General features: G+C 31.5%; 1 protein-coding gene and 1 long non-coding RNA gene across 5 annotated transcripts in view; one reads left to right on the forward strand and one right to left on the reverse strand.

Annotated features, from left to right (window-relative positions):
- The window catches only part of LOC121128752 (uncharacterized), a 47,826-nt gene that overhangs the window by 10,362 nt on the left and 17,675 nt on the right, over positions 1–19,789 (reverse strand). For 2 of the 4 annotated variants that reach the window (XM_040724356.2, XM_040724355.2), the window contains 6 exons: positions 19,342–19,774; positions 19,065–19,290; positions 18,174–18,412; positions 13,022–13,269; positions 9,733–10,005; positions 8,435–8,931 (listed from right to left, as the gene is read on the reverse strand). In XM_040724356.2, coding sequence (XP_040580290.1) covers positions 8,646–8,931; positions 9,733–10,005; positions 13,022–13,269; positions 18,174–18,412; positions 19,065–19,290; positions 19,342–19,774 — 1,705 coding nt within the window. In that variant the 3' untranslated portion in view covers positions 8,435–8,645. Of the gene's footprint in view, positions 1–8,434; positions 8,932–9,732; positions 10,006–13,021; positions 13,270–18,173; positions 18,413–19,064; positions 19,291–19,341; positions 19,775–19,789 lie in introns of those variants that run through there. The other 2 variants (XM_071892886.1, XR_011783250.1) reach the window with 2 other exon arrangements.
- On the forward strand, positions 17,114–18,178 carry LOC121128755 (uncharacterized). The gene is made up of 2 exons (XR_005868267.2): positions 17,114–17,985; positions 18,047–18,178. It is a non-coding gene; the product is annotated as an uncharacterized lncRNA (long non-coding RNA).

A 19,789-nucleotide genomic window follows, 5' to 3' on the forward strand; every position in this document is an offset into this window, starting at 1 on the left:
AAAATATGGGGCTCCTATATTTTATATAAAGACGAGAGGCCTAGGACAAGTGCTGGTTAAACCAGCAGTGACTATAGTAATTGTTGTTAAAAATACTAATATACTACTCGTCAAAACAAATACGGGTATTACAATATAAAGGCATAAAAATATTCTTTTTCGGATTTGGGTTGAAAACCTTTATTGTTCTTGATTCCATATACCAAATACTCAAATAAGTAATATTTTGTTAAAATATATATTGATTCATTTCACTAGCAATAACCCTTAAAAATATAACTAATCTTTTTATATTGAATATTTTTTATTCAATAAAAATCAGCATTTTAACCAAATTTAAAGAAAGTAAATTTCAATCGAGTGTTGGGAGCTGAAAATATATTTTTCATAGCTGAAATTTTAAATGTTGTTTTTCCAGAGTACGTATCAACTTTTTATCGCAAGACATTAATAAATTTTAAAAAACTGCCCCCTACTGCATACATAATATGTACACTAATAGTATGAGCTCACCAATGTGCCGAAAATGCCTAGATTTTCATATATGAACAATTATCAGCATCACCAGTTCCTTACAATCCCCTCTAACAAACGACTTAGTGGACAACGTTTTTTAAAGCTGAATGATATATTTTTCTTCTCTTTTAGTCTATCGTCTATGGATCATTTAGGTCCTTGATATCACAACAAAATAATTACTTAGGCTAAAGAATAGTTAAACCCAACACTCAAATATTGACCAATGTTACTAATGAAAAAATTGTGCCGTGTGAATGCAAATTTTTCAATCAGTAATAACTACTTGAAACAAAGAGATGAAAACTTACCCACTACTCTGTAAAATTTGACATATATACTAGTAACTACAGCTGTATATGTGGTCAACTGTAGTAGTATATTGTAGTAATATAGAAATTGCCACCTGATTTAGACGATGATTTGATTTATAATTTGAGGGGGGAACTCCAAGACTCTAAATGTGGTTATTTTTCTTGTTAGAATCTAAATACAATATTTAAATTTTAAATTTATATCATATTAAAAGGATAGTTAATAAAAAAAAACAGGAAGAAAGGTTTTCTTTTCTTATTTTATGTACTGGAGTTTAATAATATCTATTATATTTAATAAAATGTCTGGCGCGATCAATTATTGCCCTCTACATTCAAATAAATTATAGTCACAATTTTTTTTTTTTAAATCATAATCTTTCTTGGTTCATAAATGTATTTTATTGTAAAGCATGTTTTTAAAATAACGCAGAGAATTTATTTTTTTGCTTCATACAGGTTTAGAGAGTGCAATTAAGCTAGAGGTAAACTTTAACAATTTTGGCTAAAATTTCGTATTTGTGTTCTATTTAAGAAGTGGTAGTACCAAAATTAGGTTCTACTGATTCTTACGAGCAAGTATAATTTTGGGGCAGCTGCATACTGTATCGTTATGCGTAAGACAGTTAGGTTAGAGTTTGGATACGTAGAAGCTGAAAGTATTGAGTCAGCTAATTACTTCAGGAAATGCCGGGTACTACTGCTAGCTTATAATCATACTAGAATATAAACCTAACCCATAGAAAAAATAGGAGAAATCTATTTAAATTTGACTTCTCCAAAACAATACATAATTGACCTTTGATATTTCAAAAACGAAGTTTACACGCTGATTGAATGTTGTCGAGTTTATTAAAAAATATTAAAGTTCGTTTTTCATTTAAATGGATTTATATTTCATTCATTTTTTCAATTTTTTGCTTCAATGTCATGAAGCACTGTTGCTTATATATTTGCATTTGTTGAAAATAATATTTGATTTAGCTACGATATAATCAATATTAAAATACATATTTTAAGTTGCTTTAAGCAAAAAATTTAATATTTCAAACTGTCAAAACAGTTTTTTTCTTTTCTATTGTTAAAAATTTACAATATAAAAAATTAATCATTTTTTGTAGTTGTTGTATTATCTCATAAAAATGTGTGGAATATATTTAGTCTTAACAAGGTTAATAGAAATACAAGGTTATAACATAACACATGTGCGATTGATTTTTGAATTCCACTACGCTTTTTAATAGTGGCGTCAGAAATTATGATTGGTTTTGTGTTTTGTCAAAGTATGTCTTTCTTGCCCCGCAGTCAGTAAGATGCATCAAAAATTCTAATAATATTGACGTCATGTAAAATGATAGGTTGCGAGGTTTTTTTCAAAATTGGTCTGTCTTGCGCAGCAGTTGATACGATACATCAAATAGAAAAATCTAGCCAGCCTGATTACATTATGTTCTAAACTTAAAGTTCTATGAACCTTTGTTTTAGTAAAATTTATAAAGAAGATTTAGCTTATTTTTTTAGAAAATATTTTGGTGATTACTAACACCTCGAATGTCATTGAAATATATTTAGATTTGTTATAAATATAGTCTCTAACAGTATCAGTACAGAAAAAAAACTCTGGTTGACAAAATTGTCTCAGGACAACATAGTTAAAAAATATTTTAAAAATAAGTACCAAGTACCCATTTCCAGCCAGTACGGAGGAGGGTAATTCTATACATTCTGTACCCTAATTCAATCCACACAGGTTTAGTACCTTTATTAAATGGTTTACCTTATCTGCACTTTATCTAAAACTAGGTTAGCTGAAAAGTTCGTAGGCTGTCACATGGAAGGTCCCACTATAATTAAATTAAATTATTTTTATTTAGCTTTAATCTTCAAACGGACCTGTACATGTTAGTTATCTGTCAGACAATTGGTTTGTGAGAGAAACAACTTTTTTTTAATGCTAAAGTTTGCTTAAAAAGAGTTTGTATATAAAGCATTGCTTTTTTGTGGAAAAAAAATACTATTGATTAAGGATTGGCTTGATAAATGCACTCAGTGTGCGTCCAAAAGAGGTAGTTATCGACGAAAACATAAAAAAATGCACATATTAAATTTGAATGGTCGTAAATTGAAGTGGATCGACATAGCCGAGACTCTATAGATACCACAAGAATGGGTTGGCCATATAGTGGGTGAATATTTGAACATGCAGAAGCTGTGTACAAAGTCAGCGCAGCACGAGCTCACAATCGACCAAACGTAACAACGAGCTTATGATTCATAGCAATTTTCAGCAAAATTTAACAAAATACAAACTCTTTAAACGAAATATGAATATATTTAGATACAAGGCTCCATAACTACAATCCAGTCCAATGGGCAGTTCATGAAATAGGCTGAATGCAATAAGCCAAATTCAAAGCGTAAAAAGATGTAACAGTCGGTGACAAGGTTGTGGCATCTTTATTCTGGGATGCGCACGGTATAACATTCATCAGCTATCTCGATAAGGGTCACACCATCAATAAACATAAATGCATAGTATTGTTAGAGCGCTTGAAAGATGAAATAACGAAAAAACATCCCCATTTGAAGAAAAACAAGTTTTGTTTCATCAAGACAATGCACTGTGTTACAAATAACTGTAAAGTTACATGGATTAGACTACGAATGTCCTCTTCGTCCACTATTCTCTCCAGATCTGGGACCCAGGGACTTTTTCCTAGTTGCAGGCTTCAACAAAATGTTTACTGGAAAAACAATCAAAGGTAATGATGAAGCAATCGCCGAAACTGAGGCCTATTTTGAGATTAAAGAGAAATTGTACTATAAAAATTGCATCGAAAAATTTTATGACCGCTATTGCTACATTGCCTACGAAGGTAACTAAATTAAATAAATAAATAAAAATTTTGACAAATAAATGTGTTTTAGTATGTTAGGCTACGAACTTGTCAGCTGACTTGTTAGGTTGTTCGCTGGCGGTTTTTCTCAACGAAGGGTTGTATTTGTGTTGGTGTTTTTGTCTTAAAACCGTTCATGTAAAGAGTTTTTTCATGACATCCTCATCCTAGAAATTGGGGATATCAACAAAAACATTTAAACAAATAAAAAACCTTGTTTCCAAATAATGTATTAGTTCTTTTCATTTTTTTAAGTATCAGAGCAGGTTTCCTTTATATTTGTTTTATGAAGAAATTTGTACATTTTGTTCAAAACCTAATATATCAACAACTACGAGTATGTCTCCTACATTGTTTAATTTTCGGATGATTATCCAATATTTAATCTCATGGGGAAGAATCTGACAATATGTATCAACAAATTATGTTTATCCATTTCTCTCATGAATTAAAAATAGGTGAAAAAAAAACGTTATCATTTCTGAAATGTTTTGTGAATAAGAAACATACCTCAAGAAAAAAAAATATATCTTCAAAAAAAATTAGGGAATGTTGCCCTCAAGCAATTATGAAGTTAAGGTCCATAATCGCTACAAAAATAAAATTGTTTTATTTTAAGATTCTATAACAGTTATTCCATTTTATTTAATATTAAATTTCATTTTATTAAAGACTATTTATATTGTTCTTCTAGAAATAAAGAATCTACTAACAAATTCTAAAACAAAATTATTTAAAGATTATTGGAACTGAAAGGATTGAAACAATCATGAAATAAAGAAACTTTTATTATTATGTTATTTTCGTTGGTGAAATGCATAAAAATTTATCCAAACTCGTATTAACTCTATAATTCTTGTAGGTTATCCTTTTTCTGATATTTTGGATAATAAATACTATTTTCTGAAGTGTAGAGAGAAAGGGTTATATAGTTGAGCATTTCTCACATATGTACTTTGATAAATAAAAAAAATGACGTCCTCCAATTCTACAGTGTGTGGTAGCGAATCCAGTAGTAATTGATTACCGTGTACAACTTTGTCCAGATTTTCGAAAAAGAAAAAATAGGCAAAGAATTGAAATTTTTACTGGTTCATTGGGAAGTTATTAGCTATATCATTTCTCAAAATGGCCTCCCTTTGCCTTAATCCTGAGGTGGAAGGCAAACACATCTTCCACACAAAGTCCTCGTACATGTCCTCCCACACCTCGTCCACCGCCGCCTTCAGGGACTCCACATTATCTTAAAAGTTGCACAGGCCTTCTTCTCAATGGCACCCGCACTCCATAGTCCAGTGTGTTCCAGTCTAGGCTTAGCGGCGGTCAAAAGTCTTCTGACCAGAATTCCTTCAGGGCGTCCGCAGGATTGTAATTTGTGGGGCTTGGTTTTTTGAATTTTATGGGGAAAAAATCAAATGTGATATTTCAAATACTCGATTTTTTGAAAAAAAATTTAAAAATTTATATCTATTTACATAAAATTTCAAATATTATACTTCAAAAGTCGAGTACTATGATGTTTAACTATTGCCGCCGGTCCAAAAATAAAAGTCAAACTTAATTAAATATTATTAGCTCAGAAAAAAATCAAATCTTCATCAAATTATTTTTAAGTATACATTGTTACACACATTATGGAGGTTTGTATAATTTTGATCGTGTGATAGAAACAGTTTACAAAATATTAAATTCAAACCTTTTAATGCCCTTTTAATTGTTAAATAGTGTCAACTTACAAAAATATATATTTTTACATAAACCATGCAGCTGTTGTTTCACAACGAACGGTAGGATGTTGTTGTTCTTTTTTTTTGCGGCTAGCTAGAAATGTTCGGTGTCTATTTAAAAAAATCATTAATCCACAGTCGTGCAAAAAGCAGAGTATCTTTGTTGTAATCCTCACAAGACGAAACTATCTTCAGATTGCAAACTTCTTAATCCTGATCATTTCAAGCCCTGGATTGAGGAAGCTGCAGCTCGGAGGTCATTCGTCTGGCAGCAAGAGTCTTTTTCATAGCACTCTGATAAGAAAACGTTGACCTGGTTTTTTTACTTTTTTCCCCCAAGTGTTTGCCCTCAAGGCTCACTGAACTTATTAGTGTGAATGCTGAGCTACACACCAACTGATCCTCTTTCAACTCAAAATCCCAATAAATATCCAGGATCTGAGAGGAATTCCGGAATTTACCAAAGAAGACTGTCATAAAAAATTTCTCCCATTTGAAATCGAGTCGAGGGAGTTATTGACGCCAGAAGCGATTACATTGAGTAATAATACATTTTTTTATTTAGCTTTTATTAAAATTGTATCAATATTTTTGGAGAAAATCCATTTTTTTTAAATGTGTCGTTTGTTAAATAGAGGTCGTACCTTGTATTTTCATATATTATACTGCTACATTATTGTGTGTAATTACGTTACACTATATAAATTTTCTTGCACGTCATACATTCTCTTTCTATCTCCAAATTGGAGACAGTGATGGAGAAAAGTTGAACTTCAACTATCGCAACCTTTCAAATAAAAGAGAAGTACCTTCACTCGATGAGGTGGAGCCAGGAGCTGTGAAGTGAAGAGGATATAATTGAATCAGAAGGAGAGAAACCTAAACCTTTTGAGATATTCAAACAGTGAGTAAATGAAATGTCTCATCATAAGAAACGAACTCACAACCTCCTCTTTTTAGAGTATCCGGGGAGAGTAGAAGGACTCAGTGTCAATATTTGGACTGAATGATAATGCCAGAGGAGACCACATCTTATTATGTACGACAATACGACTTTTTCTTGTATCTTGGCCTCATCCCTCAGTCCACGGATCGACTCCGAGTCTTTCCAACTAGACACTTTATAAGAGACAAACTCGAAATTTTTTCAGCATAATGAGACCTTCCATCTACTTTCATGATCCTTCAATGTACAGATTGTCTAAATATCTGGAAAAAGTTCAAATCCTGATCCACTTACTGCAATAATATATTCTCTGCGTTGCTTCGCTTCACTTAGCAAACGTTATAATATTTGAATTTCAACTTTCTGCTATCTCCTATTTCAATATGAAAAGATATATATTATGAGGTGCCGGAAAACTTATTCATTCTACCCAAAAATTTGGTCATTACTCATTATGATATAGGAAGGAATGGGAACTGATTTCATTTTATCTTCTTCAAATACCACAAAGAATGTCAAAATATGAGTGTGTACTTATATAAAGGTCCAAATATCCATAGTAATAAAAAAAATATAACAGTTGGAATTTGGGACAAGGTGTGAGTTTTTAAAAGGTTTTTATTACTTACTTTTTATTTTTATTTAAAGTTTGAGGCAACATAAAATAAAATTCAATTCATTTAGAAAATTACTGAATTTTTAAATGAAGAAGACTCCTACCTAAATTTTTTTATTTTTTTATGGTCAAAAAAGCACGCTTATATCTAGAAAAAAAAATTATAATGATAACAATAGCTTTAAGCCACTACGCCTACCTAAATTTATGCACATGGGACAGAATAAGCGCATGGAACAAGTACATTGTGCCCAAAATCACTCTCGTATTACGAATATCTCCATTCTTTCCAAATATAGCTTCTGAGACTAATGTAATTGAAGATTCTTTCCTTAAAATCTTAAGGAAGAAAAATATATCAACTACAAAAATGCACAATCTAATAAAATATGGTGGCTTAAGCGTGATATCATTTGCTAAATTTTGAAAATCCCTCAACTCCTATTGGATCAAGAAGTTGTGGTACACATAACACTTTTTGAGTCTCCCATTGAACCACTTTCTAGTCACAAAAGGATTAATATACACCGACTGCCCATACTCGAGTCTCTCTCAAGTCTTTGAAAAACTGGGAGGATTCTTGGATAGGCTCAAAGGATTTTGTGATGGGTCCTGGGAAGTGATCAAAAAACTTGAAGACTCCTTGGGATGGGAAATGCCTCTGAAAAACTGCATTAGCTACAATTTTAATTTTGATTTTACATTGGATGTTGTCCCAGATTTAAAGGAGTCAAACTTTCTTTTAAATCAGATGGTTTTTTCCTTCTATAGGTCAGTCTTTGGACATTTTTTACCAGTACAGCGACCAATATTTCCTTTTAAAATAAATATCAGTTTTTTCTCCACCTGGTACTTGTGAAGATGTCTTACACTTACCCCTTTCATTGCTTATTTAAGCCGTTACAAAATCCCAAGAACTCCACAGCAAAGCATCAAAGCCATTAAAAATAAATATCTAACCTCTCTTGAGAAATGGTTTAAGTACAGAGTACTTTCGGGTACTCTTGAAACCGCCGGGAAATACTACAAAGACGGGCGAGCAGATTGTTTTTTCTGCAGTTTAACATGAGAAACAACCGACCACATACTCTGGGATTTCAGGAGATTAACAGAAATCATCATTGAAGAGGGATTTGCCCTCCAACTTTCAAAAAATAATTTTTTATCCAGAGCAACCGACGGAAAAATTGACTCAATAATTACAAAGGCATAGTATATAATACACAAATTGCCCTCTACAAGAGATGATAACTTTGATGGCATTTAATCTATATTAAGATTGTATTTTAGGACTTTGAAAGGGATTATTTGATAATTATTATTTGATTGTCATGAAGCTATGGACTGTTTTTGACGATCGAAAGGTAAATTTGTATTGTAGTACATGATTACCAATGGTGAATAAAATGTGCGCGTAGTTTTTTTTTTAAATGATATATTTTATTTGTTAAATTATTATATCAATGTAATCAGTATTAGAAAATTGTTGAATAAAACTAAATGCCCTAGCGGCCAACAAAAAAAAAAAAAAAAAAAAACATTCAAGAGTCAAATTTTTAATCATAGTAATACACTATTCAAATGAAAAGTTTTTAAAATAATATAATACTTTCAATAACTACAAAGTAATTAACAGTGCTCAAACATTTCATAGGGAACCTTAATTAGAGCATGTGAGCTCCGTGGAATTCTGAGACGTTTATTAAGGAGTTCCCAAGAGTTATTTTCTACATTGTAGCTATAAATTCGTTCGATTTGTGTTGTACGATTAAACCCTCCAACAATGGTGGGTTTTCCGAGAAACTCTTCCATTTTTGCACTGTGCAAAGGCTCTGGGAGGGGAGCAGCAAATGACCATTTATTGGTAGTTGGATCATAAATTTCAACATCAGGTATTGCAGGGCTTGTTTCACACCTAGCACGGGTAATAAAAAATGCATTCTTCTTTAAAAAGTTATACGTATATACTTGTATGTACAATCTACACAGGTATTGTGTTTTTCTATGCGTTTGCGAAACTTTATTCAATAATAAAAAAGTAGTATTCATTGATGAACTAATAATGGCTTAGCATTCTTAGTAATTAACTACTCAAACAGTTTTCTTTGAGATCATTGACCACAAACAGCGACAAAATATATAATTATTATTCATTTTTATATTTGCGTATGGATTCTAAACAATCTCCATTGTAAAATTTCAGCACATATATATGTATTTTAATAAAACAAAGTATAATCTGTATGTATATAATCTGTACAGTCATTTTGAAGGAATGACAATCCAATATAGCGTACGTTTCTTACTAAAAAAGAAGAAAAAAAGGAGTCATATTCATACTACATGCACACCCCTGTAATATTTTATTGACTCGACTACTTTAAAAGGTATTCCTTCAAAAAAATATGATTTGCTAGGGAGAACTTTATAAAGTATGCATTGCATACACCTTTGAAGCTAAAGGCACACACGTGACATACCTGTGAGGGTGATCATGAAAAACGAAGAGTAATCTTCATTTTATGGTAGAAACGTGTGTCTGCTTCTAACTCCGAGCAATGCAGTTAATAATGCTAAAGATTGATAATTGAAATTGAACAAAGTTGTGCTAGTGATCAGAAAGTTAAATACTAAAACATAACTAATATGCATGTAAATTTGAAAACCAAATAGTTATCGTCACACAAAGTAATTTATACTGTATGCCGACACTTACCATTCTCTGCAACCACCTGCAACAAGTACTTTTACAACTCCATTATCATTCAATGTAGAGCAAGCTAAACGATCCCTATTTCCATTCATGCTAGATAATCTCTTCCAGTAAAAGCCATCAAACATCCAAGCAGATTTTAATGAGATACCAGGAACTGAATAACCATCTTCCTCTTCGTAATCTTCGTATTCCTCTTTCACCTCACGGAAAGGATTTCGAAATACATATGGAGCAGCATAGCCACCAGCTATCAAAATATGGGTTCTATTCAGTCTAAAAATATTTATAATAAGATATACTTTTATATTGTATAATGGGTGTAATTAGGATAGAGAAAATCCTTCCCACGGATTAAGCAAAATGAGAATAAATAAACCTACTCGATGAAAAGTGATTTTTGTTGAATTTGGAGTATTTAAAATAACAAAGAAATATATTTTTTTCGTTAATCCCATATGGGTCAGCCCTCTCAAGATGACCCATGTTCCTCATTTAAGAGAAAATCTTATTTGTACTAAGGTTACTTTTTGTTTTGATTCACAGACACAAAACAAAATACTTTTTTAGTTTTCGTCTGTCATCCACTATTTTATTTATACATTTGCGATTATGTATATATTTTAACATATTTGGTTCGTATGTAATTTTGGGCTTGAAAGAAGAGGAAATTGAAGATACGAATTTTATACTTAGATTGTGTATGTATAAGACACAAAAACTCACAAAAAAAATTATTTGTGCCGTTTTTTTTCAAATTAATGAAAATGTCCTCAATTAAATAGAAAGTCTTGATAAATGAACACTAGTGTTGGCAATAAGTTTCATAAAACATTGAGATTTTTATCATACATTTAATTTTATATTCCATTAATAGCTGTTTTTAGCTTCAATTGGGCTATTAGTTCAAAGGTTAAGAATATTTAAATTTGAGATTAATTTTGAATTGGATTAAAACAAGTCCATTTAAAAATCACTAATTGGAAATTAAAATTTGGAATCCGGAGTATCACAGTATGGGAAAGGATAGTGTGTAAAAACAAGTGTTTAAAAATGATTTTTCTTGGAATATACCTAATATATATTCGGTATGGAATAAGTCTTGGACTATCTATTTAATTAAATTTTTGAGAGGTGTAGAGATATTTAATCATAAATTTTTGCAGATTAATTAAAAGCTGTTGTTGTTGTGTTTCAAAAGAGATATTGCAAATAAATATATCTCACTTCTGGACAGAGAAGTAAAACAAAAAGTTTGGAGATGGTAACTTCGATCCACGCCAGCCATCCCACCTAAGACATCGTCAAGCAGCTTGGAGTGAGCAAACATACTATCTACCGCTTTCGAAAGCACCTGGAAGATAGGTCCAGACAAAAGATCGTCATCAATCCGGTAGGTCAGTCAAGCTAACCCCAAAGCTGCTAAATACTCTTGAGTTCCCTACACCAATCTACCTTTTCAAAGATGATCAAGGCTATTCTGGGGATGTCAAAGATATTTGAAAAGAGGTCATCCTTGACCAAAACATTTAATTATTCCTTATGGAGCGTAGCATGAATATTTTTAATTCCCAAAAACATCACTTTTAACTATCCCAGAGCCCAGAACTAAACTTACTGGACTTCAACATATTTTCAGCATGTCTGGTCAAAAGGCTTCCGAGTAAGCCACAACAACACAACAACTTCAAGTCCTCTATGAATATGGATACATGTGTGCACTATTCTCAAATCTAGCTCGGAGGCTGTTATTGCCCCCCATGGCGTCAAGTTAACAAATAATGTTCTTGCATAAATATTTAATACATTTATCTTTGATATCTACTATGTCCGAGTACATTTGACTTCATTAAGATTAAAATGGAGCACAAAATGCAAGGTGGTGCATAGACTTATTCACTACACGATACATAATTAATTTTTCATGAAGATCAATAAAGATATTAATAAAAGTTTCATTTTATAATCATATTGATTTTTAACGAATGAAATTATGTTATATATGTTAAACAAGATGAACTATTTTGAATTGACCTAAAGCATCGTTTTTGGTGAGTTAGTGAAACTAAATAGTGATTCATTTTAATTAAGTTATGTTTTGATAGATTTTATAGATACATTTTATATATTTTAAAGAAACATGAATGGTATGCATATAGTTTAAAATTTCTTAGAAATAAAAGCGAATTTACCTTTAAGTTAGATATTCTTTTAAGACAAACTTAATATACCTATATAAATTATCCTCTTCTTTAGTTATCAACTTATTAGTTCATAACAGATTTACAATAAATTATAAAGCTAACATTCATTGTGGAAAAATTCATAAAGTAAATGTTCATAACTATATAGATAAGGGCATTATAACTTTTCCTATTGGCATTAATGAAATTTTTCTGTTGTGACCTGCCAAATAGTAACTCTCTGTCTTAGATTTTCCCAGGAAGAATTTGAAAATAAAAAAAAACAATACTGATAACAATCATATTTTAATTTGGAATAACAAATGTTTAAAAAAAAATTTTTTAAGCTCCATATATAATTATAGTAATATTTGACGATCTGATTACGAATATGTATTAATTTTTTTTTATATCTAGAACTTTATTGATTTGTAATGTCTGTCCCTTTATATCATTTTTTTAGGTTGTGTCAACATTTGAATATAAAAAAATATAGAACCTATATCTAATAAAGCAATTTAAACAGACCTTCAAAAACGAAATACTCTTTTTTTAAGTAAAGCATAACTAATATTCTTTAAATACGTATTTTGCCATAAAACATTTGAAAAACTGAGGCAGGATTCCTTGATCAAACAAGATTATAAAAATTTGCAGTTTTTTAACCTTTAGATTGCTTTTTATCATGCTTATTTGATTGCACATTAAATCACATATAATCACATTTTTTGAATTTGCAAAAAGGAAACAATCTTTTATGAAGATAACTGATAATTTTTGATAATGGGTTGTTGGGGCATACCTATAAAAAGGGTATAAATACTTTAAAATTTCATATTGAAAATTCTCAAAAGACCTGATTTTATACGAAAAAGCTAAATACGTGATTAACTTCTTAATTAACTGGAATAAGTTTTAATTTTAAAAAAGAAAGATTTTGTTGATTTGTGTAATTTAGCTCTTCTATATTAAATATCTATACTTAGTCAAAATGACTTGGCTAGTATTACTGTAAAACTTGTAAATAAAAAATTGTAATATTAATTATATAATCTGATATTTTTATAGATAATTTTAAGGCATTAATTTAAAAGCTTTTTTATACTAACCTCACAGAGCAATGATAACTAATACCAGAGTTTCGTAACTCTGAAGGAAGAGGAGACGCTCGTCTCCATTGTGAGTTATTTATATCAAAAATCTCCGTTGATTCTGCGCTTATAGAACCATTTGCTCCTCCAATAATCCAAAAATCTCCTTCTGAGCTTAATACAGCAGAAGCATCAGCCCTTTCATATTTTAAGGAATCGGTATAGAACCATTTGTTTAATAATGGGTTATAAACGTGACAAGTCTTCTAAGGAATAAAATATACATAGAAATATTTAACTTATTTATATATATATATATAGACAGAGAAAAGAAAATTAACCCAGAGTATAATGTCAATTTGATGCCTTGTATAAATACGAGTAACTAGAATTTCGGAAATGTATTAACAGCAAAAGTTATAATATCTACCAATGGAATCAAAAAAATTGAATAGGATTTGAGCAGGAAGCTAATAGTCAGTATTAAGGAAGCAAAGTTCGTCTGTATACGTATATGTTTGGATTAAGTCCAGTCTTTTTTAGTGTATTTGAAATATGAGTTGAGGACTCATTTTAAATAAGAATTGTGTGTAGCACTCTAGAAAGTAAAGTGCTCCCTTGTTCATCACATCATTTTATTTTCTCATGCTTTCTCTTACATGTATCGAAGTTTTAAATTTTACTATCTCTGAAGGTGTATGTCAGTTAAAAGTTTTTACGATTTATGCATTGCAAATGTTGCACACGAGGATGATCCGAAAAGTATCTTACCTAACAAAGATACAAGAAATTTTGTCTTAATTATTTTTTTATTTTTCAACATTGTCTCCTAGTAACTCGCCACACTTCTCCCAGCGATGATCCCGTCTCTTTAACCTGTCTTAAAAGTACTCGACGTTTTTCTCTGCATAATAATTGTTCAAGAGACACTTTTTTATGGCTCAATTACGCACCCAACCATAAATCATATTTGTTAATTTTTGAATCTATTTAAAAGTTACACTTTAAAAAAAAACAATAGTTAAATTATAGCTTGGCACTCAACTATGTCCATTTTCGCAAAAACACTCACATCAACTTATTTCAACGACTGTTTTCCTGCTCGTTGAAACAAAATCGAAATAAAATTTCAGTGTTTCAACGATTGGGTATGAGTGAAACAGTTTAGGGTCATCCAATTTAAGAAAAAGTTGGTTCGGCAACTGCACGTCCAAAATGGCTGAAACTTTGGTGAGTATCTGTGAACAGATGCTAAATAAATGTGAGCAGCTTTAATTTACAAGTGCTTCTATATTAATGGTGAGCTCCGAAACTTTTCTTGCCACCTTTGTATCCATCGATACTTAATGAATGAAACCCAACAAAATGCTTAAGTTTTTCGAATTATAGAACTTTACTATAATAACAATATTTTTTTGCACGTTTTATACTTGGAAAAATTACTAGGAGACAACACGAAAAACATACAAATTATTTATATGTTACTTTTTATATAGGTAAATATCCTTTTTTTAACGTGTTTAGTGAACTGAATGAAAAATAAACCCCAAAAATTAAATGTATTAAATTACATAATCAACAGTAAAACGGTTTTAATACCTACGTCATTTACATTTGTATTAATTTTTAGCAATGATATCAATTTTGTACCCGTAAGTTATCAATTAAAATTCTAAAAATACTGAGTTTAGGCTTTCAACGAGATATAATTTATTGTTCCTAAAGTAAAAACATTGCTACTTTTTAACACTTTAGTCCTAACATTGAAAACCAGATAATCCAAGAAAAGTAATTAATTGTAGATTCAAAGGATCATTGATTTTCTTATTACTTTGACAATAGATTTAAAAAAATTATGTAGCATACAGCTCAAACGAAAGATTAACTTGCTCATCACCAGTGATTCATAATATATGACCCGCTGGTTTGAAAAATAAAAGATACAGAAAATTAATGTAGACACCACAAACTGTAGTCAAGGGGATTCAAATCAGGTGATTGAGGTGACCCAATGTTTTTGTTCCAAAATGGCATGTTGGCACCGAGCCAATCCTGAGTCATTCCAGTGCTATGGGCAGGTCTTTCAGATCTTTTCCCTCCTTGACAAGCTTCTGGACATTGAACACATGAGTCCTGGATAGTCCAATGTCCTTGATTATCTCCTTGACAGACCTACCGGGGCGGAGGAGAGTGGCAACCATATGACGTTGGGCCTCGTCATTCATCGTAAACGACTTGGTTTGATGCGAGTAAGAACACCAAAAACAAATCCAAAAGATTTACCGAGTTACTTGTGCTGGATTTTTTTATTTCTGGTCATGGAACCTCGAGATATCAGCTTTTAAAAATTAGTCCGCGTATTTATGCAACTACCGGTATAACAAAGTGTGTTATCCGGATATAGTCTTGGAATAATCATGGGATACTTTTCTACCAGTACACGCGTATCAAACATGTCATATATTCAAAACCCCGTCAGACGTGTCTTAAATAATAGCAATAAACAAATATATAGGGATATAAAGGCTTGAATCACTGTCGCTTCTCAATTCTACACTGAGTCCTACATGGACTTTTGCTTATAACTTCTGAGCAAATCTTTATTTTTACTCTTCGTATTTCATGACCACACGTGCTGGTTATTACTTTATACTTACATATTTTCTCTCAAAGAATTATGTAATAATTACACCAACTTCGAAAAATATAAATTCCTGTTCAAATTACCTATTAAAAAAACCACTCCTGCTTTCTAGGACTATTTTTACTCCTCTGCTCATCACTTGCTTTTTAAATTTCTTTTAGGGTCAGATCAGCTTACAGAATTAAAAAATCAGGACCTAATCCAACAAACACACGTACAATTAGTGATAATAATTAATTATAAGTATTTAGGCATGTTCAAAAAACTAAAATCAAAATGGCAACCATAACAATTTGAAGAATGTTTTGGAGGAGAGGAGCTTAGCTATTATGAGGCTTTATAAGATCAGCTACAATCACCTGGGGCAAAAGAGGAAGGAGAGAAGCAAATAACAAAGAAATTGGCAATAATTACTCCGATGTCGAAAAAAGACTTACAATAATAACTCTGCAATAAACCCTCAAGTGTACTCTCCGTCTTTTATGAGCAGAGACGAACTTTCAATCAGGTTTTGAATATAATTGAATCTATTTAGGAAAGGAAGTTCACTTCTCAGGAGTTAAAGGATAATGATAACAGCTAAGGAAAATAAAATTGATCCTTCAGATTACGGGTATCCTGTACAATTTTCCCCGCACGCCATACTTTTCTTTCTATCTCTAAATTAGAGATAGCGAGAGAGGATAGTTGAAATTCAATCCTTTTAATAATAAGGAAATAACTTGCTAACGTCAAGCATAGGGATACTAAGTGAAGTGAAGAATTTATTGACTGAGGAAGAGGGAAAGATCTCGACTTTTTCGAGTTATTCGGATAATTAGCACTTTGAATGGTCACAAAAGTAGATGGAAGGTCTTTTTTCGTGGAAGAAGTTGTGAATTTAGTTTTTATGGAGTATTTGGAGGAGGGAAGAGGGTGAGACCTCTCGGAGTCCATCCGTCGAATGAGGAATGAGGGCGGAGAAGATCATATATAATTATGAAATCATTGCAGTAGAATTACTTTAAGGAATACTTTTCAAGGAAGTCGTAAAGTACAAATTCGAACTGTGTGTTTTCTTCTTAGACATCGATGATGTCGTACAAGAGTGAATTCAAAGCCTAGTTGAAATATTTTTAAGCTTAGTTTACAGTATATAGGCATTGTCCTTATTCAAACTTAATTATTTGTTACCTGATAATAAGTCTTTATATTATATTTCATTAATTAACCTTTGATTTTGTGATGATTTTATCAATCATAACTGTTGGAATAAGTTTATATGTAGAATTATACAATCGTGGCAGCTTTTACTATATATTTCTATACCTAATAACTATACAATAATAGTAAATAATCAAAAATAAACACGTCTATTATATATAATGTAAATTAAATTAAGTTTCTTATTTAAAAGAAATAAACAAATCAAATTTTATCATATTGACACTTAGTTTACAGTTTATATTTATGTCCCATGTTGAAACTTAATTATTTATTTATGAACTCTTAATATACAGTATAATTAAATATCACTAAATTGTGTAATAATTTTATCAATCACAAATGTTCAAATAAGTTTTTACGTTTTACTTAGAACAACTGTCATTTCGGACGATTGGGCAGCCTTTTTGTAACCTTGGGAACCTCTGACATATCTCAACAAGTATATGGGGAGGAAGTGTCTCAAGGATATTATTCCTTTTTATAGAATACTTGACAATATTATGAACAATATTAGATATGGTGTTCTGTCATATTTTTCCTTTTTTCTTAAATTTTTTTTCTTATGCTTTACTTTTTTTTCTGTTTCCTGACTTAGTACATTTGATGACAAATATGTATGTTCTTCACAATATACTCATCACTTTCATCCAAGAAGAAGAAGTGTTATATCGGAAATATTATTCATCAATTCAACTTGTTTGATTGCTTTCGATCCAAGCATTTTATTTTTGGAAAGATTACGAGTGAAACGAATTGGAAATTTGGACTGGAGTTCCAAAAAACGGGCCAGATAAAAAATTCACATGAATTTGATCACATCTTTTTTAAAAGTATATATATAGATATATATTGTCAACATATTGTGATGTATGTAGTGGTTGCAACTTGTAGAATCATATTGTACAAGTTGCATTTTCTTTTGCTAAGGAAAAGGAAATTTATTCTTCAGATTACTACATAAAAAAAAACGGGTGAGCTACAAAATACACACAATTTACATCACTAACTATGATCATAGCATGGGGATGGAATGGAAACAATAAAATAATCGGGACGAGCGATTTTTTTAGAATATGCAAGCCTGAGTCAAAAAAAGACTACGGAGTCTTTGTAAGTAGTTTGGGCTGATACGGTATGAATTTTAATCAATTATTCTTTAATTGAATTAACTTTTTTGTTTCTTTTTTTTGTAGAAGTTACTTTGGATCTCTTTTGCTTATGGAACAATTTTTTCTCAGATGACATAGTGAAGTCATCAGAATTAAAATACTTATTATGTAACAATAAACAACATATATATACTTAAATATAAATACTTACCAAATGTTCCACAGAATTAGTTCCTCCACAGACAAACAATGCATCTCTTGCTACAATTCCAGCTCTGCCTCTAGCAGCCGCACTATGGTAAAAGTTTCTGGTGAGTTTACCATTTAAAAAGTCAATCTTATTCTGGCAAATATTGTTTGGCTTTGATGAAATGAACTCAACATCTCTCAAGAGTTTATTAGTTCGATTGGGGCTAAAACCTCCAATGACCACTAAGTGATGTTCCATTTCTAAATAAAATTGTACACCTATTGTATGTCTGAATCGAGATACTGGACGTTAAGATCAAATAGACGCTTGCTCGTCCGGGCGATTTGGATATGCCCCAACTATTTCCCATTTTGTATCTTTTTTATTATTTTTATTTAGAAACTTTTTTGTATAAACAAACTCTAGTGAAGTTTTGGCCATCATGGCGAGAGCTGCTCCAGATGTTACAAGAATAAATTTACAGAGGAGGAACGGCGTTGCTCTGTGACGACGAAGATTCTCCAAAACATAGAGATTTCAAAACGGGAGCTCTCAAATATGACTGGCGTCCAATCTTAGGTAAGACTCTTCTGAAGACTGATGATCCCAGATCTATCATCAGCCATCAAGAAGTCGTCCAGGAAAGTCAGAACAAGAGAATTCATACAAAAAGTTCAAAGCATGATCGATTGATGACCCATCTAGAAACAGAATTTATACTGCCTTGGATCCATATCATTGCTGGAGATCTGCATTGGGTCTGGCAACACGAATCAGCAGCTTGTTATGCATCAAACAGATTGCTGAAGATTATGAGTTTGATGCTAGAGGCATCAGTGATAATTTAAAGATTTTTGACAAATCCGCCGATTTGATCTTAACGCCCTTTATTTCTAATAACCCGTGTCATACCAGCTATTCTCCTTATCCAGGGAAGAGTTTCCGGATGATTAATTTTGGAATAAATAGTAGCTGTTGTATCACAAGTTGTGCCAGTTGTAACAATAAACAATTGCTCAAAATATGGTTCTCTCATTGTATCAATCACCTTTCTTATAGAAGCGGATCCTGAATCTCCATGGCAAGCTCCAGTATGCTGAATTTCTGACCCAATACAAATAAGGTCATGCGAAATGCCCTAAGAATGAATTTCAAATTGTATTAATGTAGCATAGATTTTTTTTTCTACTTCAGTCAACAGTATACGGCTTCCCCCAGCGTTATTAATATCGAAATTATCGCTCCTCCCTTTTGGAAACAAATTCTCACAGAACTTTTTTGAATAAACTTGCAATCTTGTTTGACGAAGTTCATTTGTAACTGTGCCATTTTCGTTTTCGCCCCACCCCGCTATAATGACCAAATCATTCACGTGAGCCTCATCATTTGATGGATGGAATGGAAGACAAATGGGTCGAACATAATCAGTGAACTCAATGTATCTTTCTGTTTCTGCAAGTCCAATATCAAAATAGGGACGATGCATCACAAATCGGGGATGGAGATATGTCCTTTTTATAGCGGATGTAATTTCATTTTCCCCAGATTTATCATTTTCCATATAAGCCTGTCTTACCCAATTATGAATATTCAGGTCAGCGTTGCCAAGCCTTACACGATAACTGTAAATATATTTT

This window comes from Lepeophtheirus salmonis, chromosome 13, assembly GCF_016086655.4.
Source record: "Lepeophtheirus salmonis chromosome 13, UVic_Lsal_1.4, whole genome shotgun sequence".
In the NCBI taxonomy this organism is placed as follows: Eukaryota; Metazoa; Arthropoda; class Copepoda; order Siphonostomatoida; family Caligidae; genus Lepeophtheirus; species Lepeophtheirus salmonis.